Source organism: Neoarius graeffei, chromosome 13 (genome assembly GCF_027579695.1).
Source record: "Neoarius graeffei isolate fNeoGra1 chromosome 13, fNeoGra1.pri, whole genome shotgun sequence".
NCBI classification, from domain to species: domain Eukaryota; kingdom Metazoa; phylum Chordata; class Actinopteri; order Siluriformes; family Ariidae; genus Neoarius; species Neoarius graeffei.
In genome coordinates, this window is record NC_083581.1 from 10,330,255 (window position 1) to 10,354,306 (window position 24,052).

General features: G+C 44.4%; 1 protein-coding gene across 2 annotated transcripts in view; it reads left to right on the top strand.

Annotated features, from left to right (window-relative positions):
• Nucleotides 1–22,195, top strand: part of LOC132896423 (serine/threonine-protein kinase Nek5) — a 186,335-nt gene extending 164,140 nt beyond the window's left edge. For both annotated transcript variants that reach the window (XM_060937239.1, XM_060937240.1), the window contains exon 22: nucleotides 21,041–22,195. In XM_060937239.1, coding sequence (XP_060793222.1) covers nucleotides 21,041–21,242 — 202 coding nt within the window. In that variant the 3' untranslated portion in view covers nucleotides 21,243–22,195. The remainder of the gene's footprint in view (nucleotides 1–21,040) is intronic.
• Nucleotides 22,196–24,052: the final 1,857 nt, after the last annotated feature.

Genomic DNA, 24,052 nt, shown 5'->3' on the forward strand with positions numbered 1-24,052 from the left:
AGGTCAAAAGGTGCAGGCTATTTGTTGGTACCTCAAATAGTGAAGGCTACATCAGGGGGCAGAACCTTCTCTGACAAAACCCTATAGTTGGAATAGCCTTCCAAGTAGTGTTCAGGACTCAGACACAGTCTCAGTGTTTAAGTCAAGGCTGAAAACATATTTGTTTAATCAAGCCTTTTGTTAATAGCTTTTTATGAGGTAAATGTCTATTGTTAAAAGTGCTATAGAAATAAATTGACTTGACTTCCTAATGGCATACATTTATACCATGATTCTTGAGTAGGAAAAAGCTTGAGATCATTACTTTGAATTCTGATGATGACATCTGTAGATGAGAGGACCATAATTACACAACACTAGCCAGTTAAGGGTCTCTGTAAGCTTGTGTTTTCAAACAAGTGCAGTTAATCCTCTCCTGAAAGTGCATGCAACTGCTCTATGACTATACATACACAGTGCTTATTTGGTTTTCTTTGTCTTCCAGGTTAAAGTGAATATTAAAGTTTCCAACAATTAATGGTTTGTCTAAAGAAACAACCAGGTTCTGGATTAAATCCGCCTAGACTTGTTTTTTGTGGCTACATATATGGTTATAGGAGCCATTTTTGGAGTTTAAAAGTAATTGAATTAATTGTGTGCTAGAGCAGTGGTTCTTAACCTTTTTTCCCCAAAGCACCCCTTGGCTGTGCCTAAGAAAAGCCGCGCACCCCCCCCCCCCAAAAAAAAAAAAAAAAAATCCTACCAACGTACGTCCTTATATAATTAAGACATGACCTACAAACTGTTATTTGCAAAAACTTTCTTTATTGAGGTGTAGGCCTATTCAGTTTTTTAAATGCCATTTTGTGACTTTGTTAAACTAACACTGAGACGGTAACAAAAAGGAGCTGTATGCATTGTAGGCCTAATGATGACATGTTGCAAGAAATTATAACTATAAGAACAGTGCTGTTTTTCATTAAAATGTTAACAAGAATCTGCTGATCATGCTGATTGAAATAATAATAGAATGCTGCTGATATATTGGAATGATTAAAAAACACTGATAGAGGCCTATTGACAATAAACAAATTAGTAGGCCTATAAAAAAATTATTAGTCTCTTCAGGTCATTCAGTGATGAGCTAATGGCCACCTTGGGCTTGCATACTTTTGGCCAGGGACTCGATATCTGGTGTAATGCTTGTGACAGCCAGCCTGAAGTCCTGATGAACATCAAGCCTATTTCTGGCTTTTGTTTTTATTGCCACAAGGGCACTGAATGCCGTCTCAGATAGGTATGTAGTGCTAAATGGGAGAATAACCCTTCTTAGTGCATGTTTTGCCAATCTGGGAGCAACAGACTGTCCTTTGACAATCCAAAACCTTTTGTACCCCATCTCTTGTAGATATTTTTTGGCCAAAGAATCAGCTTGAAGGTCACACAGCTCATCTTCAGAGCCGAGGTATTCCACGTCCCTGAGGCTCGAATTGTAAGGGTCTAGCACCCATGATTCCTTGGTTAGGTACTCACTGACGTCCGCGAATCGGCTGTTTATCTCCTCTCGAAGCATGTTCATGTGCCTCGTGAACTCGGTGCGTAAAGACGCACGCACAGTCCCAGCGGACTGCTTCTGCAACAGTGGGAAGTGCTGCAATTCACCAGATGACATTTTTTCCACTCTGTAATTCAGTTTGCGCACATAAGCGTCCAGGGCGTCTTTGCAATGCACTATGTTTGATTCCGGTCCTTGCATTCGCTTGTTCGTCTCGTTGTAAAGCGAGAACATGTCCGCCAGGTATGCCGTTTTGATCCAAAACTCTTCAGTCAACTGTTCACACAGTCGACGATTGTGATCTTTCAGGAACTCCTTTATTTTTTCTTGTAGCTCCATAAAACGCACAAGCACCTTTCCTCGCGATAGCCACCGCACCTCTGTGTGTAGCATCAGTGTTTGATGCGCTTCATCCTCGCACAGCTGGGCGAAGAGTCGCTTGTTGCCTGGACGAGTTTTAATGAAGTTGACAACTTTAACAACAGTTGACAGGGTCTCGCTGAGGTCTTCTGACAGTTTTTTACTCGCCAGTGCTTGCCTATGTAGCATGCAATGGAAAATCAAACAATGGGGTGCTTTTTCCTTCAGACGGCTGTTAAATCCTTTGTTTTTGCCCATCATAGCCACGGCCCCGTCAGAGCAACAAGCCACCAGGTTTTCATAGGACAGATTGTTGGATGATAGGTATGAGTCCACAGCCATGAAGACATCCTTGCCAGTTGTTGTTGTCTCGAGATTTTTAGACATAAGAATGTCTTGTTTCAAGTCCTCACCATCAACATATTGCACATACACAATGAGGACGGACTCGCCTGCGACTGTTGTGGTCTCATCCAGCTGTATTGCGAAATCAACATTTCTCAGTTTATCAAGCAGCTGGTTTTGGCAATCACCAGCCATTTTGTCAATCCTGTCTTTGACTGTGCTGTCCGAGAGGGGTAGAGTTTTCACTTTGTCAACAGCATGAGCTCCAAACAACCTCTGCACAATTTTCAGACACGAAGGTTTGATTAGCTGCTCTCCGATATTGTGCGGCTTTTTGGTCTGTGCTATTAACAGCGAACAGTCAAATGACGCTTCAGTGACTGCGAGTAAATCACTACCTACTCTTCCAAATGCTTTCCTGATATCCTGAGATCGTTTTGAGATTGCCACCTGTTTCTTTTTCTCGAAATATTCTCGACTTTGACCAATGCTATGGCTGTGCCTGGTCTCCTGGTGCCTCTTTAGCCTGCTCGGCTTCATGCTATTGTTGGCAAGTTTCTCTCCACAAAATACACATTCTGGCCGAGTACGATCCTGGCCTTCAATGAAACCATATTCAAGGTAACCATCGTGGTATTGTCATGTTTTCTTCTTTGATTCAGACGAATCATCGGCAGAACTTTTACACTTCTTGGACATTTTTTTTATTATTACAAAACAAGTGAAAACAGCTGCGCGTGTGGGTACTGAGTCAATAATTGTCATGGCAACAATACACGCATGCCTACAACTGGCTCGTGCTCGAAACAAAGGGCTACTTTCAGAAATGACATGTTGGGGACACAACTTGTTTTAAATAATATTTGCAATGTTTTGTGGACCAGGATGTGTTGTTAGGATTCTGTAATCATTGACTTAAACTAAATATAATTTTGGTAACGTGACGTCACAACCTCGCCGCAAACAAAATTCTGTGCACCCCCTGCGATCTCCAGCGCACCCCTAGGGGGTGCGCGCACCCCAGGTTAAGAACCATTGTGCTAGAGAAACACTGTGATGTACAGTGTCTTGCAAAATAATTCATGCCCCTTGGTGTTTGTCCTGTTTTGTTGCATTACAAGATGGAATTAAAATGGATTTTTGGAGGGTTAGCACCATTTGCTTTACACAACATGCTTACCATTTTAAAGTTGCAAATTGTTGTTTTACTGTGACACAAACAATAATTAAGATGGAAAAAAAAATCTGGAGTGTGCATAGGTGTTCACCCCTTTAGTATGAAACCCTGAAATAAGAGCTGGTCCAACCAATTCACTTCATAAGTCACTTAATTAGTTGGTTAAGATCCACCTGTGTGCAATCAAAGTGTCACATGATCTGTCACATGATGTCTGTATAAATCAATCTGTTCTGGAAGGACCCTGACTCTGCAACACTACTAAGCAAGCAACATGAAAACCAAGGAGCTTTCCAAATATATCAGAGACAAAGTTATGAAGTATAGATCAGTGTTGGGTTATAAAAATATCCTAAACATTGAATATCCCAGGGAGCACCATTAAATCCAGTATAGCAAAATGAAAAGAATATATCAGAGAAGGCTGCCCACCAAAACTCACAGACCGGGCAAGGAGGACATTAATCAGAGATACAAAAAAAGACACCAAAGATAACACTGAAGGAGCTGCAAAGATCCACAGTGGAGATGGGATTATCTGTCCATAGGACCACTTTAAGCCCTACACTCCACAGAGTGGGGCTGTATGGAAGAAGGGACAGAAAAAAGTCATTGCTTAAGAAAACACATTTGGAGTTTGCCCAACAGCATGTGGCAGACTCACCAAACACATGAAAAAGGATTCTCTGGTCAAATGAGACTAAAATTGATCTTTTTGGCCATCATGGGAAATGCCATGTTTGGCGCAAACCCAACATCCTGAGAACACCATTCCTAAAGTGAAGCATGGTGGTAGCAGCATCATGCTGTGGGGACATTTTTCATCTGCAGGGACAGGAAAGCTGGTCAGGACTGAATGAAAGACAGATGGCACTAAATATAGGGCAATTCTGGAGGAAAACCTGTTTGAATCAGCTAGAGGTTTGAGACTGGGATGAAGGTTCACATTCCAGCAGGACAATGACCCTATACATACTGCTAAAGCTACACTGTTGTGGTTTAAAGGGAAATATTTAAATGTCTTGGAATGGCCTAGTCAAAACCCAGACCTCAGTCCAATTGAAAATCTGTGGCATAACTTGAAGATTGCTGTACAGCAATGCAACCCATCTAACTTGAAGGAGTTGCAGCAGTTTTGCCTTGAGGAATGGGCAAAAATCACAGTGGTTAGGTGTGCTTAGCTAATAGAGACATACTCCAAGAGACTTGCACCTGTAATTGCAGCAAAAGGTGGCTCTACAAAGTATTGACCTCGGGGGTTGAATACCTACCGGTATGTACACTCCATATTTCTGTTTTTTCATCTTAATTATTGTTTGTTTCACAATTAAACAACAATTTTCACCTTTAAAGTTGTAGGCATGTTGTGTAAAGCAGATGGTGCTAACCCCCCCAAAAAATCCATTTTAATTCCAGCTTGTAATGCAACAAAACAAGACAAACACCAAGGAGGATAAATACTTTTGCAAGACACTGTACACTGCATCCCTACTTTAACAAATTCCTTCGGGGACATCCAAATAATTCTTTATACCGAAAAGTTTGTAATACTGAAATGGTCCCACTTGTCACACCAAACACTCATGTTATATATGAAATTTTAGGCACATTCTCCTGATCACAAATTTCTCCTTCTGAGTCACTATCGCAGTTCATTGACTGAGTTAAAGGATCACAAATGGAGGTGATGATTTCTTTGTCTGTTATGGAAATGACAGAGGTTACTGGTGTATCATTGTCAATGTCCACCCACTGACTCATTATGTTTTCTAAATCTTATTATTCAGTTCATTCATGTGTTGCAAATCACCGATGATGCCATTTTGTCATGCTGCAGGGCTGGGTGGGGCAGGGGGTATAAAAACGTTGGCAGTGCACTTTAACTAGGTGTTAAGTTTAGTGGTATCAGTAGTCATTTTGTCCTTTTATTGATCCTTTGATCACTGTTCTTGATAATTGCTAGTGATCGACACCTACCGGTAAGCGAAGCTCGTTAAACCTTTGTTTTATGGCATTGTAAAGGTTTCCCTGACGTGGGTGGAGTACAGAAGTACGGCAGATGGGAGATAACGTTCACACACGTTTATTTAAGCTTTTCAGCTTCACTTTGCTTAACTCTAGGACACACGCACGTACACACACACACACAGTCATGTTCTGGTCCTGGGCTCTCTTCTCTGCTCTCCTACTCCTTTTATGCTCCACCATCACTGCAACACACACACACACACACACACACACACACACACAGAGAGATTAATTGACAACAGGTGTAACGACTTGGCCACTCACCCTCCCCAACCCTGACCTCCATTCACAAACTGACACTTGGCCATACCCCCACTACCACATATCCCCACCGCCTGACTCAGGCCAGGGAGTCGTCTGGCCTGCAGTGGACTACCCCCCGATGGGACAGGAAGTCCGCCACCACCATCTGCACCCCCATCTTGTGGACCACCTTGAATTTAAATGGCTGGAGGGTGAGATACCAATGGATGATCTGTGCATTGACATCCTTCATGTGGTGGAGCCACTGGAGGGGCACGTGGTCCAAACAGAGGGTGAAAGGGCACCCCAAGAAATAGTATCAGAGGGTGAGGACCACCCACTTGATGGCCAGGCACTCCTTTTCAATAGTGCTGTACTTGCTTTCACGCATTGAGAGCTCTTGGCTGATGTACAGCACAGGACACTCCTCACCCTCTATCTTGTGGGACAGAATGGCCCCCAGCCCCCTGTCCAATGCATCCATCTGTAAAACAAAGGTGAGAGAGAAGTCAGGGGAGTGTAAAAGTGGCCCCCCACACAGTGCAGCTTTTACCTTGGTGAAAGCCTGTTGGCATTGCTCCATCCATTGAACCGGATCTAGTGCTCCCTTTTTAGTGAGGTCAGTTAGCGGGTTGGTGATGTCCGAATAATTAGGTATGAACCTACGATAGTAGCCAGCCAGCCCTAGGAACTGTCTCATGCCCTTTTTGGTCTTGGACCTTGGGCAAGCTGCAATCGCTGCAGTCTTGTTAATTTGGGGACGCACCTGCCCATGACCCAAGTGGAAACCCAGATACTGTACTTCCACTTGCCCAATTGCACACTTTTTCATGTTAGCTGTGAGATCTGCATGCCTCAGTGACTTTAGGATGGCCCTAAGGTGTTCCAGGTGCCGCAGCCAATCATTGCGATAAATAATGATGTCGTCAAGGTACACTGCCACGTAGGCGGCATGAGGACGGAGGATCTTGTTCATGAGCCACTGGAATGTAGTGGGAGCCCCAAATAACTCAAAAGGAAATGTGACAAATTGGTGTAACCCAAACCATGTGGAAAAGGCTGTTTTCTCTCAGGATAGAGGAGTCAAGGGGATCTGCCAATATCCCTTCGTTAGATCCAGTGTCGAATAAAAGCGAGCAGCGTCTAACTGATCGATCAACTCATCAATGTGAGGCATTGGGTATGCATCAAATTTAGACACTGCATTGATCTTTCTATAATCCACACAGAACCAGACCGACCCATCGGTCTTGGGAACCAGGACCACCAGGCTGCTCCAGTCACTGTGGGACTCCTCGATTATGCCCATTTTGAGCATGGCCTTGAGTTCATCCTGAACCAACTTTTTTTTGTGTTTAGGCAAGTGGTAAGGGTGGCTACAACCCCCCTCCCCTGGGGGGGGGGCGTCTCAATGTGGTGTTCTATGAGGTGGGTGCAGCCAGGAAGGGGTGAGAACGTGTTGGAAAATTCCTTCTGTAGCTTGGCCACCTCCGTGAGTTGGGCTGGTGAGAGGTGGTCTCCACAAGGGACCAGAGTGGTTTGAGATGTTGTTGTTTTTTTTTCTCTGGCCCCAGCTCCGCCTTCTCTGGAACTACCCATGCCAATGCCACAGGGACCCCTTCATTCCAACATTTTAACAGGTTGAGCTGGTAAATTTGCAATGCCCCACCCCTATCCGTTCACCTCACCTCATAGTCGATGTCCCCGACTCACCGTGTGACCTCGAAGGGCCCTTGCCACTTGGTGATTAATTTGAAGCTTGACATGGGGAATAATACGAGCACTTTGTCTCCTGGTGTGAACTCTCTAAGGTGCATGCCCCTGTCGTACAGCTGGACTTGACGTTCTTGTGCCTGCCATAAATTCTCCTGGGTTAAGTGCGTAAGGGTGTGGAGTTTTGCACACAGGTTGAGAACATACTGAATTTTGTTCTTGCTAGGTGAAGGTCCCTCCTCCCTATTTTCTTGTAGCACATCCAAAATGCCATGCAGCTTATGCCCATATGATAACTCAAATGGTGAAAAACCTGTGGAGGCTTGTGGGACCTCTCGTGTTGTAAATAAAAGGGGTTCGAGCCATTTATCCCAATTATGTGCATCCTCACTTACAAATTTCTGAATTAAGTTTTTGAGTGTCTGATTAAACCGTTCCACTAAGCCATCTGTTTGTGGGTGACAGACACTGGTGCAGATAGACTTAATTCCCAATAACCCATACAGTTCGTGCAGGGTGTGTAACATAAATGTAGTACCTTGGTCTGTCAGGATTTCTTTTGGAATCTCAACCTGGGAGATAATACAGAAAAGCACTTCCACAATACTGCATGCTGAGATATTGCGGCGAGGCACCGCTTTCGAATATCGTGTTGCATAGTCCACCAGAACTAAAATAAAGCGATATTCCCATGCTGACTGATCTAATGACCTGACGAGATCCATACCAATTTTCTCAAAAGGGGTCTCGGTTAGAGGGAGAGGGCACAAAGGTGCTTTTGGAGTGGCTGTGGGATTTACTAGTTGGCATTCACGGCACGCCGCACACCACTGACGGATGTCCCCACAAATCCCTGGCCAATAGAACTGGGCCATTATTCGGGCTAGTGTTTTATGCTGCCCTAAGTGTCCGGCCACGGGATTAAAGTGAGCCGCATGGAATACGAGTTCCCTCCAGCTCTTTGGGATTAACAACTGGGTTATTTGCTCACCAGTATGAGTGTTTTGCGTCACTCGGTACAACCTGTCCTTAATAATAGCCAAATATGGGAAGGCCAGTGTTGTGTTTGGCTGGAGAGTTTGACCATCGATTATTCTCACTTGGTCAAATGCATGACACAGAGTCTTGTCTCATGACTGCTCTAACAGGAAATCCTCAAGGGAATCCCTGAGAGGGGGAGGAGGGGCGAGCTGCTCCTCACTCCTTGTATCACCCCGATGCTGTGCTGATATAGACGGCTCTGTGACAGCTTCCCCAGTCAATGCCACACCGGGATCTTCCTGTGATATACTAATGTAGGACCCACCTCTGTGTTCCATCTGATGTGTTCCATCAGTTCTTTGAACCCTGGCCAATCAGTCCCCAAAATCAGCAAGTAGGGGAGACGAGGATGAACCGCCGCCTTTATTCTATGCTTTTCTCCCCGAAATAGAATGTGGACGGACATTAATGGGTAGTTGTGAGCATCCCCGTGCACACACGGCACCTTCACCACTCGTGCTCTCCCCAATGCCTCACCTTGCACCAGGCTTTGGTGGATTGAGGTCTGATTACAGCCGGAATCCACCAATGCGTGATACAGTATGTATCCCCTTGCACACTTACCGGTATATGTGTCACATAACGAAATCCAGGGACACATGTCAGCCCGGGGGCATTTTTAGTTATTGACAGATTCAGAAAGTACAGTTTCTAAGCTTTCCAATGATGCCTTCCATGTGGAGATCTGACAGTATTTGAAGAATGTGTGGCCTTTTGAAACTGCATACCTCTTAAAACAGGAAAGGGAGAAAATCGCCCTCAAAGTTTTCCATCTCAGCTACTCTGGGTGCAGGGCGGGCACATAATGGTGCTCATTTGCATGACATTAAGGAAAGCCCTACCCCCTACTAGCCTAGCACGATGCTACTTTCATGTAAACAAAGATCACCACGTCAATTTTCCTTCCATGCAAAGTATGCCCAAAACAATTATGAAGTACACCTAAAGTATACTTTAATGTTTTGTGGTTGAAAAATTACTCACACCGTAAGAAAGAAAGATAGCTCGATGATAACAACTAACACAATGCTAGTTTCATGTAACCAAACCACAACACTCTCCGTTACATGCAAAAATAACAAAATACTCACACCATAAGAAAGATAGCATGATGATAACACAACTAACACAATGCTAGTTTCATGTAACCAAACCACAACACTCTCCGTTACATGCAAAAATAACCACACAGCCTTAGATTAATAAACTTACCCCATCAGAAAGAGAAACGTCACCTTGCACACATCAATGCCTCCGATGGAATAATGTAGTCCTAGAACACTTCCTTTTGGTTGCGGTTTTATTGCTAGAAATGGTTATCTCCGATATACCTGTAACTACGTGTCTGTTTGCTTCGCGATGTTTCAGCTCCTCTGTGCTCTGTTTAGCTTGCTCATTCCATAGTGAAATTACACGCCTGTATGCAGCTTAAGTAGCCACAAGCTCAGCTCGTATCATACAGCTGATTGGCGAAAAAAAACAAAACAAAAGACTTAAATCATCATGTGAATGGCCCATATGGTAATTTACCCACACCCCCCAGCAGGCTACAGTCCTGACAAAAATGAGACAATTTGCAACAAAAAATGTATGCTTTTCCAACAAAACAATCTATTATCTGAAATACTGATTGCATTCTTCAAGATCTCAACTTGCACATTATGGAAAAAAACGAAAATCACAAATTTCGAAAAAAAAATGCTTCTTTTGCAATTATCTCGGATTTGTTTTGGCCGACATGTGTCCCTGGATTTGATGAGGTGACACATATGATACACTCTGGCCCAATCGAGGGCAGTCTCTGGTGTGTCGGGAATCTGGACCATCACTCCCACCTCCATCGTGGAGCACTGACTCTGAAGATGTCCTGGCTCCTTGCAGTGCCAGCACGTTGGCCCAGGCTTCCCCTCTGCACCAGTGTTATGGGTGTCACTCACCTGGGGGGAGAAGAGAAACACAGAAGGATAAAACAGGAGGACACCACGGGTGTGTTGGGCTGGCTGGGGGGGGGGAGCCGGCCCATGCCTCCATGGTGACGGAACAGGGTGGGGAAGAGAAGAAGAGAGGGAAGTGGAAGGAGAGAAAAAAGGAGAAGAGGTGACATGTCCTCCTGCCTTCGGAACCGCTCCCAGGTGGTCCTCTGCCAGGTCGATGGCTTGTTCCAGCGACGCCAGGCGATGACACTGGACCCACTCCGCTGTTCCTCCTGGAAGTCACATGATGAACTGCTCCAGTATCAACAGGTCGATGAGTCCCTCGGCGTTGTGGTCGTCCACCTTCAGCCACCGCCAGCAGGCATCCCGGAACTGTTGGCCAAATGCGAATGACTGGCCGACCTCCTCCAACTTCAGCGTCCGGAAGTGCTGACACTGTTGTTCCGGGGAGCAGCCGACACACTGTAGGATGGTTCACTTCAAATTGGCCTATATGAGCCAGCTGTCAGCAGGGAGCTGCAGCATGGCGAGCTGCACCTTGCCAGTCAACAGCGGAAGTAGGCGTGCTGCACGCTGCTCGACTGGCCACCCCCATGCTTCGTCTGCTTGTTTAAAGAGCTCTAGGAAGGCTTCCCGATCATCATGCGGGCCAATCTTTGTAAGGGTGACGTGGAGAGGGTCCGCTGCGGTGGCGGTCGAGGACCCTGCTGGCACGAGCAGGTGCCGGAATGCCTGGCGATCTTCCTCCTGGGCCAGCACCAAGGCTTTGAAGCATTGTTCCTGCTCCTTCCTGAGGGCAGTCAGCATTTGATGGTTCTGCTGAGCGGTAGCAAGGACATGGATAAGGTCCTTGAACAACAAGGGCTCCATAGGGCTTGCTCCCTTCGGTACTCCCAGGTTTCGGCACCACTGTACCCGTTTCCCTGATGTGGGTGGAGTACAGAAGTACGGCAGGCAGGAGATAACATTCACATACACATTTATTTAAGCTTTTCAGCTTCACTTTGCTTAACTCTAGGATGCACACGCGCGCGCGCGCACACACACACACACACACACACACACACACACACACAGAGTCATGTTCTGGCCCCAGGCTCTCTTCTCTGCTCTCCTACTCCTTTTATGCTCTACCATCACTGCAACACACACACACACACACACACACACATTAATTGACAACAGGTGTAATGACTTGGCCACTCACCTTCCTTGACCCTGCCCTCCATTCACAAACTGACGCTTGGCCACACCCCCACTGCCACAGGCACATGTATATTTAACTAGATTGCAGACGATTACTTACTGTTTGTCTCTAGTGGGAAGAGGAACACATGGCTCAGTGTGTCATGTAAGCAGGCAAATGACAGATATAATTGTAGGAAGAGTGTTTATTTACAAACAGGCAGGCAAACAATTAAAAAATGTAAGACAAAGGCCATGCACACACGTAGCCGGGTATTTATAAAACCGAACATTTTCCCCCCCTCCGTTTATAAAAATGTTTTATCCACACCACCTTGTCTTCGAAAAAAATTCCTTCCACACATAACCGAACATCTGCGTTTTCAATCACATTCATAAGCATTCCAAACCTGTAGATGGCATTATTTCCCCAAATCCTACCCCCTAATCACATCAGAATAGCCCTCTGTTGGCGTCACTTCCGCCTAAACATAAAACATGGCGCCAAGCTCGTTCATCTGGACAGACTTGGAGACAGAATTGCTTCTAAACACAATTTTGGAGTATAAACTTCAAAAGACGCAAGAAAACGATGATTGGGAATCTTATCAGTAGTTGGGCTTCTAAAATTAAACATGTAAATAGCACCTGCACAATAATTAACGCTTTCAAGGCACTACTCCGATCCATTACTCTTTGTCCATGCTTAATCTGGCTTCTGCAGTAAACAAAGGTCGCACGTTTGACGTCAGGGCAGATTTGTTGTCATTTTTTTGGCGCAGATTGTGACGTTCTAAAACGCAAAACTCCAGTTATCTCTGTCTACACGAAAAGGCATACACGGAGTTTTCAAAAATCTTCACTTTGCCCGGAGTTTTTTTAAATATTCGTTTTTGATGTGTTTTCATGTGGATGACAGGCCAAAACGTAGAAAAATATCTTCGATTTAGCAGATACCCGGCTACGTGTGGACGGGGTCAAAGGCAGGGTCATGAAATGGGCAGTGGTCTTGTGAGGCACAAACAGAATGCTGAAGGCAAAGATGAAAGGCAGAGTCCAAATACACAAAACAAAGTCAGTACAACATGTATACTTCGCCAAGTCTGTGTGTTTAGAGAGTTCTTATTCAGGAACAGGTGCATAATGATGCTGTGCACATGCATGCTGCCCACTCCAAGTGCCAATGTGTGTGGATGTGACACTGTGGTGATTTTTTTTTTTGAAGACTCCGACTAATTGTCATTAAAGTTGGGGGACATGAACTTAGTTTGTTATATGAGAAAGTTCATAGTAAATGAGTTCATTATAGAGTGGTTGCAGTGGATTATTTGTTACCTTTAAAGCCTTTTATTTTGTATTAGTACTCTTAGTTTGATAGGATGTGAGAAAGCAGTGAACTTAAGATGGCTGCCTCTCGCCTTTGACCCTGAAACAAAGAAATCACGAAGGTGTTCAAGACATAGTTCTTTATGGCTATTTAGGTTATTTTTTTGGATATTTTGCACCTTTTCTAACTGTTTTCATACAACTCCCCACTAACCATTTTGTCTGATACAATTACTTTAGATTATTGCAGTCCATTGGAGTTATATCTTTTTGTTTGCCTTGCAACCCATTTATTTGCCTGCCTGTTTACCTCCTTGCTTGACTTCTAACCATCCTTTCGTTGCTTTGGATCAGCTTGATAAAGATACAGTTTAAGTTTGTTATTATCTCTATTTTGTAAGAGCATTGAGATTTGCATGGAATGCACTCAAGAAATAAATTATTAAAATTATTATTTGTGCTGGGCGGCACGGTGGTGTAGTGGTTAGCGCTGCTGCCTCACAGCAAGAAGGTCCGGGTTCGAGCCCCGTGGCCGACGAGGGCCTTTCTGTGCGGAGTTTGCATGTTCTCCCCGTGTCTGTGTGGGTTTCCTCCGGGTGCTCCGGTTTCCCCCACAGTCCAAAGACATGCAGGTTAGGTTAACTGGTGACTCTAAATTGACCGTAGGTGTGAATGTGAGTGTGAAATGGTTGTCTGTGTCTATTGGCCCTTTTCCACTACCCTTTTTCAGCTCACTTCAGCCCGACACGGCTCGCGTTTCGACTATCTCAAAACAGCACGACTCAGCTCGCTTCAGTCCTGCTTAGCACCCAAAACTCGCACGGTTTTGGAGTAGGGCTGAAGCGAGCCAAACCGAGCTGAGTGGGGCTAGGGGCGTGAGGAGACACTCCCCTGTGCACTGATTGGTGAGGAGGAGTGTCCTCACATGCCCACACGCCCCGCGAGCATGCTGGGATCTGTAAACACCACAAACCCGGAAGAAGAAGAATTACGAATTACGAGAATTATGAAGCCTTATGCGCCTCGCCTCATCTATACGCTCTTGCCAGTATCTGTTGGCGTTGTCGGTGACAACAAGCCACAGCACCAAGACCAGCAACACTAACGACTCCATGTTTATTGTTTACTATCCGGGTCGTGAGACTACCGCTTAAAAGATCACTGATGTCACTGTTTGCGCCGCTTAACGACATCACGTGACATCCACCCACTTTCGCTAACTCCACCCAATGTGTCCACCCACTTCCAGCCAGCACGGTTCAGCGCGGTTGTAGTCAAAATGCAACTTCAATAGCCCCGCTCAGCTTGACTCAGCCCAACTCAGCACGGCACGGCTCAGCCCGACTCAGCCGCGTTTGTAGTGGAAAAGCGGCATATGTGTCAGCCCTGTGATGACCTGGTGACTTGTCCAGGGTGTACCCCGCCTTTCGCCCGTAGTCAGCTGGGATAGGCTCCAGTTTGCCTGCGACCCTGTAGAAGGATAAAGCGGCTAGAGATAATGAGATGAGATTATTTGTGCTTTCTTGGAGAACCAGTTAACGAAGCCAGTCAGTGATTTATGTCTTAATTGAGAGCGGCCTTTAAAAAAACAACTTTGAAACATGCCACTATAGTGGTGTTAGTATGCAGTCAATATGATTTAATTTTATGTTAATTATGTTACTAAAACAAACTTTTTTCTCTTCAGAGTAATGAGTCTGTGCAGCTAGCAGATAGTCAGTTTCACCTGTTTGTCTGTGCCCTGGTCTTGGCTCTGGATTGTCACAGATTAACTAGGCCTGTTCTGAAACAATGAGCTATGCTGCAAGAAATGAGATCACCACCTTCCTTAATCCCAACCTTGCCCTCAAAACTACTCCAATTATCTATAAAGCCCAGATTGTTTTTGGAGCTCCACCTGGACATCCAGCAGTTTAGCAACCATAACCTTGCTGTAAACTACATCGCCATGCCACACTGGGATGGGGCCAGAGCATACAGACATTGCCTCCACTAATTTACATACACTGTTTACTCTTAGTAACTTAGTATCATTAGCTCCTACATGAATAACTATCTTTGAAAACCAATGCTTGCTGAAGACCCTAAAATTCCCTGCTATGTCCAGTACCCTGGATCCTGGTGTACACCTAACTAAAGCTGCTCGTGCTCCTAAAGGCCAAGCTAATTTCATGTGCCATAAGATAGGCTCCTATAACCAGAGCTCCTTCAGGTTTCTCAGCGGATGCTTCACAGAGGAGCACAAACCTGTTAGACTCATGAAGCAGAGAGGAAAGGACTGGCGTTCCTGTGGGGGTCCTTAGTGTTAGCTTTGGCTTTGTGATTATCCCACCAAGTTGTCACCCATTCCCCCCACTGTGAGAGCTCTAATGTCAGATTTGGGGGATTGCTAACTCTACCTAGGGCATCCAGACTTTCCTCTACAGAAACTACACTGTTTTTAAGTCAAGCCAAGTTTATTTGTAGAACACTTTTAACAACAGACATTGTTACAAAACAGCTTTACAGGAAATGAAAGACTTTAAACATGAGCTAATTTTATCCCTAATTTATCCCCAATGAGCAAGCCTAAAGCAAGGGAAAAACTCCCTCAGATGACATGAGGAAGAAACCTCGAGAGGAACCAAACTCAAAAGGGTTCCATCCTCATTTGGGTGATAACAGATAGCGTGATTATAAAATAACTCACTTCTATAACTGTGTCCTATATAGTCACAAAGTATAACTGTGTAACCAGGAAAATCATTATAGTTTTAACATGAAGTCTGTTTTGTTAAAGTTATAAACAGTTCATTGATTGAAACTTCCCTGCAATACTGTTCATGACAGCTGCAGTCTTAAAGTTAGCAAGTCAACTGTAGTCCTCAGCCATAGATGAATTATTGTCAGTGTCCAGAGCCATCTTCCAAGTGCGACTTTTGATTATCCATATGGGGCCATCCACCACAGGAGCAATGTGATGAGACTCCAGCCAGATGTAGGGCATCAGAATGGATCAGGCAGGACCGGAGAGCAGAAGAGGTCAGCACCACTGGTGTCTCAGGATCAACATGTAACTCAACAGAGAGGGACAGACAGAGGGAAGAGATGGGGGGGACAGGTTGTTAGGTATGCTCAGTGTCACCTAATGAGTAAGAACAGTATACATTTTGCACTGAGTGTAAGCAGGGACTCTGGCAAGACTAACTATGATAGGATAACTTAAAGGGGAGAGCCAGAAGGTAACACAGAAATGAGGGAGCCCTAGGACATAAAGCAGCCAGCCACTACACCATAAGCAAATCCAAGTGAGAGTGGGGGGGCTGGTGACAGCATCCATACATCTTAGTTTGCCAGAAACCTCTATGTCTGAGGACTCTCCAGAGCTACTCCTTTACCTAATAAAAACTATTAACAAAAGGCTTGACTAAACAGATATGTTTTCAGCCTAGACTTAAATGCTGAGACTATGTCTGAGTCCCGAACACAACTTGGAAGGCTGTTCCATAACTGTGGGGCTTTGTATGAAAAGGCTCTGCCCCCTGATGTAACCTTCATGATATGAGGTACCAGCAGATAGCCTGTACCTTTTGATCTAAGTATGCATGACGGGTCATAAAGGGCCAGAAGTTTGCTCAGGTACTGTGGTACAAGACCATTCTCTGCTTTAAAGGTCAATAGTAATATTTTATAATCAATACGAAATTTAATTGGGAGCCAATAAAATGTGGATTAGATGGGGTGATGTGGTCATATTTTCTAGTTCTATTTAGGACTCTTGCTGCTGCATTTTGAACTAACTGGAGCTTGTTTGTGCACTTATTGGAACATCCAGACAATAAGGCATTACAGTAATCCAACCTAGAGGTAACAAAAGCATGAACTAGTTTTTCTGGGGCCAGGGCATACTACAGCATTGCACATTGCCTTCACTAATTTAAACACCTCTACAAAGTTACTCATATGCCGCTTTTCCACTACAAACGCGGCTGAGCCGTGCCGTGCCGAGTCGAGCTGAGTCGAGCTGAGCGGGGCTGTTGGAGTTGCATTTCGACTACAACCGCGCTGAACCGTGCTGGCTGGAAGTGGGTGGACACATTGGGTGGAGTTAGCGAAAGTGGGTGGACGTCACGTGATGTCGTTAAGCAGCGCAAACAGTGACATCAGTGACAGTGGCGGAACAAGTCAGAGCCGGGCCGGGGGCGGGGCAAATGACCGGGCCCTTTATTAAAGCTTATCATAACATCGTTTTAGGCTACAAAATGTCCGCAACTGCGGTGTTTACCAATTTCAACACTACCGGGTGCAACTATGTTATTTAGTACATCAAGTCCTTCAAACGAACATGCAACTCAGAAACAAAAAACATTAGGATACTGTACATGGCTCATAATAAAACATCAATAGCCTATACTGCGCACATTATTTGAAGGGCATACGAATGAGCGCTCAGAGGTTGCAACGGTGACAGGAAGAGTCAGAAATAAAAGGAGGGCGGTGCAAACCTCACTGAATGCACTGTTTACCAATTTCAACACTACGGGGTGCAACTATGTTATTTTGTACATTAAGTCCTTCAAACGAACATGTAACTCAGAAACAAAAAAACATTAGGTGACATACTGTACATGGCTTATAATAAAACATCAATAGCCTACTGCGCGCATTATTTGAAGGGCATACGGCGAGCCTTGCACTCCGCGAACTCGTCCACGATGCTCTGTATGTCACTGATTCAGTGAGCTTTTAAGCGGTAGTCTCACGACCCGGATAGTAAACAATAAACATGGATGACATGGAGTCGTTAGTGTTGCTGGTCTTGGTGCTGTGGCTTGTTGTCACCGACAACGCCAACAGATACTGGCAAGAGCGTATAGATGAGGCGAGGCGCATAAGGCTTCAGAAATTCTCGTAATTCGTAATTATTCTCCTTCCGGGTTTGCGGTGTTTACAGATCCCAGCGTGCTCACGGGGCGTGTGTGGGCGTGTGAGGACACTCCTCCTCACCAATCAGTGCACAGGGGAGTGTCTGCTCACGCCCCAAACCTCAGTCAGCACGGTTTGGCTCGCTTCAGCCCCACTCCAAAACGGTGCGAGTTTTAGGGGCTAAGCAGGGCTGAAACGAGCTGAGTCGTGCCGGTTTTTGGTAGTCGAAACGCGAGCCGTGTCGGGCTGAAGTGAGCTGAAGCGAGCTGAAGTGAGCTGAAAAAGGGTAGTGGAAAAGGGCCATTAGTAACCTCAGACTGACAAAGGTGTACATTGTTAGCACCTATGTGAATAACTAGCTTTTATTCTAAATGACCCACTCCACAGTCTGGATGTGCAACTCTAATGCTGCAATCTTCTCTGTGAGAGAGCTAACTAATCTACACTTATCACAAATAAAGCTGTTACTAATGACGGAGGAAGAATGTCTAAACATCCTGCATTCAATACACTAAACAAGCTGAATGTTTACCATGTGTGTTGGGAGGCAGCAGGGTGTTGCTTAATGAGCTCACTAATAATTGATGTGATGGGAAAACTACACCCCACATTGTTTCTTTAGTGCACTAGCTCCTCCTTGTGAAGAATATTTAGCAGTATGGTCTGGATGCTATTGAAAAACCTCTGACATGTCTCTTACGGAAACTGCAAATTTTCCATTTCCGGCTGAGAGTACGTCGTGCGCATTCTGGCTGCTGCTTTTTCACCGGAACTCATCTCATCTCATCTCATTATCTGTAGCCGCTTTTATCCTGTTCTACAGGGTCGCAGGCAAGCTGGAGCCTATCCCAGCTGACTTCGGGCGAAAGGCGGGGTACACCCTGGACAAGTCGCCAGGTCATCACAGGGCTGACACTTAGACACAGACAACCATTCACACTCACATTCACACCTACGGTCAATTTAGAGTCACCAGTTAACCTAACCTGCATGTCTTTGGACTGTGGGGGAAACCGGAGCACCCGGAGGAAACCCACGCGGACACGGGGAGAACATGCAAACTCCGCACAGAAAGGCCCTCACCGGCCACGGGGCTCGAACCCAGACCTTCTTGCTGTGAGGCGACAGCGCTAACCACTACACCACCGTGCCGCCCTTCACCAGAACTTTTTTTTTTAAATTATTATTATTTTGTGTTTGTGTAGTTTGAGGTTTGTTTTTGTTTGAGTGTTTTGTCCGCTGGTTGTGGTGTAACTCCGGACCCAGTTTTGGGTGTCGGTTCCCTCCAGGCCTTGGTTCACCATGGGTGATGCCTGTGCTCCTCGCTATGGACTGCAGTGAGCCCATTGCTCATTTTAACATTGTGGTTGTCCAGTGCTCTGTGCAGCAGTCCTTTAGTGCTTCGTGTGATGTTCCGAGCGATGTTGCTTGGTGGCGTCACAGCAGCTGTGTAGGCGGTTTGGGACATACCAGCGCTCTGCGTGGCAGTGCGTCTGTGCTTGCTTTGTGGATTCATGGCATGGTCTTCTGAGTGATGTTGCCTGGCGGCATTGCGGTGGCTGTGCTGGCAGTGTGGGACTTGTTTTTGTGTGCCTTTTGGTGGGACTGTGGCTGCTATACCATTGGAATGACATCCTGACCTCTATTTGGTGGGCTTTTTTTTTCCTCCTGTAATTGTAAAGCGACCTTGGGTTTTGAGAAAGGCGCTATATAAATTTAATTTATTATTATTATTATTATTATTATTACATATCTACTGAATAAAAATCTGGCAACTTTAGAGGCACAAAATACACTTAGGTCATTTGCATAATTTGTATGATACAGAAACTTTCCTTAAGCACGCGGTCATGTTGGTGCCAGATTCAAAGTCCCAGAATGTCTTGCAGCCTATAAACATGGCCACCACTGACTAAGATTCCTGGTATTTACTATACACACCAGGGCTGCATTCCGATAGTCTATTTTTTTCCCCTTAAGAAAGTTCCTAGCTGAGTGAAATTACCCAGACATATCTAAGTTGCAGCCATGAGCCAAAGAACTGTTCGAATTCTCTAAATGCTAAGGAAAGATGCTCCAATGCTTCCTTTCCTATCTCCATCAGCATAAGGTACACTGGACCATCCTTTGTGAAAGGAAAGGAGATAATGCTGTCCCACAGTTCCTTGTGGCAGCAGTGTTTTAAGCGATGCACCATCATCACACCATTCTCACAAACAATTGTATAAATAATTAAATAATCATCTAGTAATTGGGATTTATGTCAGTGAATATGAATGGACAGTAAGGTGAGTGTGAACAACCATTCTCAATGTGATCATTTCATTTTCGTTCTGTGACTGGTTACCTATATTCTTTTTTTATTTTATTTTGGTAATGAAGTAATATCTTTCACTGTGTTGTCCGCATTTATATAGATTACATTAAACAACACACTAAGAACATACAGGGTGAAGATGCACTTTTTGTAGTCCATCTTTGGAACATTGTAGTTTCACACAGCAGATCCACATTGATAACAGCACCGTCACATAATTGAGTAACCTAATGTAAGTGAAGTCGGATTCTCTTAGCACTGTAGTTGTCTTTTTCCTATGTCATTATGAATTCTCCTTCACATCTTTCTTGACCGCATGACATTTCGATTGAGGTTAAGGAAAACTGGTTAGGAAAGGACATGGGAAGGACTATTGGAACGTATCCCTGGACTTGATCACCACCAATACTGTATAAGCACAGAAAAAACTCCACACCACTGTAAAGTAATGCAGTCTAGTCTTGCCTAACTTATGAACCCTTGGTTGTGTGTCTTGCTCTTCTGGTCTTTGCTTTGTTACCTGGTTTCACAGTTTCTGGAGTTTGCCTGTTTTATGTGATTTGTTTATTGCCTGAATCTTTGTCTGTTTCTGACCTTGACTTTGCTTCATGTTTTAGATTGTTTGTCAGAGTTTTAATAAATATCACCTGCAACTGCGACCATCTCTGCTACCTAATACACGTGCATAATGCTTCTCTGAATATGTGTAACTTTCTCCATTTAAATATTGACCTAACTTTTTGGACTTAAGTTACACTGAATACAACCCTAATTATGCTGTAACTGTGACAAGCCACAGGTTCAGAAGTCACTTCACATCTAAAAATACCATTTAAGTCATTGTCACATAGCTTCTATCTATTATTTACCATTCCACCACTGAAAAGTAGGATTGAAACAGTCTAATACCTCATTCTCCCATGCCTTTTCAGGAACTTTGAGGAGTCGGAGGATGAGCTGAGGGAGGAGGTGAAGGATTCCATAAGAAACCTCTATCATGGCAGAGGATGCCAAGATAGTGTGGAGGATATCAAGGAGGGTGGGAATCCAGAGCCTTACACACCAGCGGCCCTGGGACAAAGCAAAAAGCCCCTAAACCCAGACGAGGGTCAGCATTTGGAAACATCACCATAATGAGTTACAGTCTCCTGTTTTATTGTTGCAAATGCATGATATCAATTAATAATAGGGAATTTGTACTGAAAAGATGTTTACTAGTGAAACAAACATTACAGACACTGTGACAAAGTATTAGCACGAAAAGTATTTTAATGCAAGTTTAAGAGAGTGCTGGAGTGTATCTACAGGTTTCTGTGTAATAGAAATTATCAGTAATGATGTAGAAGCTGGTGTGTGAGGGTGTGGAAGAACACTCAGAAGGCAGGTGGAATTTTAGCTGGGCTCATGTTTATTCAAGCCACACTTTTTAGCACACTTCCAACAACTCAGCAGAAAGGGGGCCATCTCAGACTCACAGCTTTCACTCTGTCAAGTTCGAGAGTGTGTGTGTGTGTGTGTGTGTGTGTGTGTGTGTGAGAGAGACAAGCTCCGCCAGCTATACCACACACCATACACTCAGTGCGTTTACATGCACATCCAAATCGAGCTACTGTTGGTAATCGAGCTAAGGGTCCCAGCAGGGGTGCCAGAGCAATCCAATCCTACATGCACACAAGGAAATTGAGCTATTGTGTGAGGTACATTGTGCACCCGAGCCACAGGTGGCGCTACATGCCCCATCGTGTTGGTACACTTCCGGTTGTCGTCATGAAAAAGAGCTATTCAAGAGTATACTGTAAACAAAGTTATCAGTTCCGTGTTCGTTCGTTCTCCTTGTTCCTCCTGACCTCTTCTGCTGCTCACTACTACTACTATTGTCATGCCGACCGAGGCTGTTGTGTTTCCCGCTTGTGGTCTCATCACTCGTCACTTCTGGAAGGGGCAGTGCTGAAGTAAGTAGCTCGACTACGTAGCTCGATAGGGTTTACATGCACTAAGTAGCTCGGCTACAATCGCATAATCTAGGTCGCATAGCTCGATTACGAGAAATCCAGTTCGGTTCGATTTCAGCCGAGCTAAGGTGTTTCCATGGCATTTAGAACTTCGATTTCAGTCGAGCTACGGCAGAAATTCTATTTTCTCTATGTGCATGTAAACGCACTGACTCTCTTTGTCCCTGGGTACGGGAGTCAGTGCGTTTACATGCACATCCAAATCGAGCTACTGTCGGTAATCGAGCTAAGGGTCCCAGCAGGGGTGCCAGAGAAATCCAATCCTACATGCACACAAGGAAATCGAGCTATTGTGTGAGGTACATTGTGCACCTGAGCCACAGGTGGCGCTACACGCCCCATCGTGTTGGTACACTTCCAGTTGTCATCATGAAGAAGAGCTATTCAAGAGTATAAACAAAGTTATCAGTTCCGTGTTCGTTCGTTCTCCTTGTTCCTTCTGACCTCTTCTGCTGCTTGCTACTACTACTGTTGTCATGCCGACCGAGGCTGTTGTGTTTCCCGCTTGTGGTCTCGTCACTTGTCACTTCCGGACAGAGGCGATTCTAGGGTCTGGTGGGGCCCCAAGCAGAAATCCCCCCCCCATCCCACCCCACACAACAGAAATTCACTAGGACAAACTCTTTATTTTAATAAAACATCAACAAATTCTAAGCAATATAGTTTTTTTATTTCACAAGTTACAAATTGTGGAGTTACGAACACATGCAGTTCAATAAATCAACAACAAATTGTGAACAGTAATGTTTTTTTATTTCACATGCTACAAAAAGTGAAGTTACAAAAAGTTACAAATAGATGTCAGCATTTTCATAAATATTTCATAAAAACAACAATTTGTGAGCAGCGTTTTCTATATTTCTTAAGTTACTGTAAGTTTCTGTTCATTTTAACAGACAGTGCAAGGTAATTGCCATGTAGTACAGTCATTAAAATCAACAAAAGAAAAGTATGGCCATGCTAATGTGAGTGAAACTAGACTAGCACCATTATATAGCACTACATCATTCATTATTATTTCGACTGACTTACCACTGTCTTGCTTTCTTCTCTCCTCTTCCTCTTTTTTCTTTTTACATTCCCGGGTGGATAGCTCCTCTTCATTTTCTTCTTGACGTCGTAATTAGAAGAATAGCTGGTTTATGTACGACAGGCACAATTTTCTATTTGCAGGTTAATACGCGCAATGACTTTTCAAAACGCAAGTGTCAAATCTCGACTCTCTTTCGCCACCTAGTGGATCAGGGGCCCCAAGCAGCTGCCTGCCTTGACTGGTGACAAGATGCGCCTCTGCTTCCGGAAGGGGCAGTGCTGAAGTAAGTAGCTCGACTACGTAGCTCGATAGGGTTTACATGCACTAAGTAACTCGGCTACAATTGCATAATCTAGGTCGCGTAGCTCGATTACGAGAAATCCAGTTCAGTTCGATTTCAGCTGAGCTAAGGTGTTTCCATGGCATTTAGAACTTCGATTTCAGTCGAGCTACGGCAGAAATTCGATTTTCTCAATGTTCATGTAAACGCACTGACTGAAAGCACAAAGGGACACAAAAAGTAGACCAGTGATAATAAGAGACAGGCGAGAATCATCACTCCCGCTGCCACAAATGGGTATATACTAATATTTTTAAATATTATTTTTATTTAGTAATATTACTAATAGTTTTAAAATAAATATGATTCCTCCTTACTTTGTAGCTTGGACTCTTGTGACTTGACTTTGTCATAAGTTGTCTGAGCAGCAGGCTAATTCTCATAAATCCTGTAGTGAACATATCAATATTTAATTTTAAAATCAGAAATTGCAGATAATAGCAACTACATTTGGCCCATTAAAGCATTTCATTTTTCTTCATTGTTACAATGTCTTCATGATGATTAAACACAACAATGTCAGCAGTGTGACACTCAGAGAGACAGCAGAGCATGCATC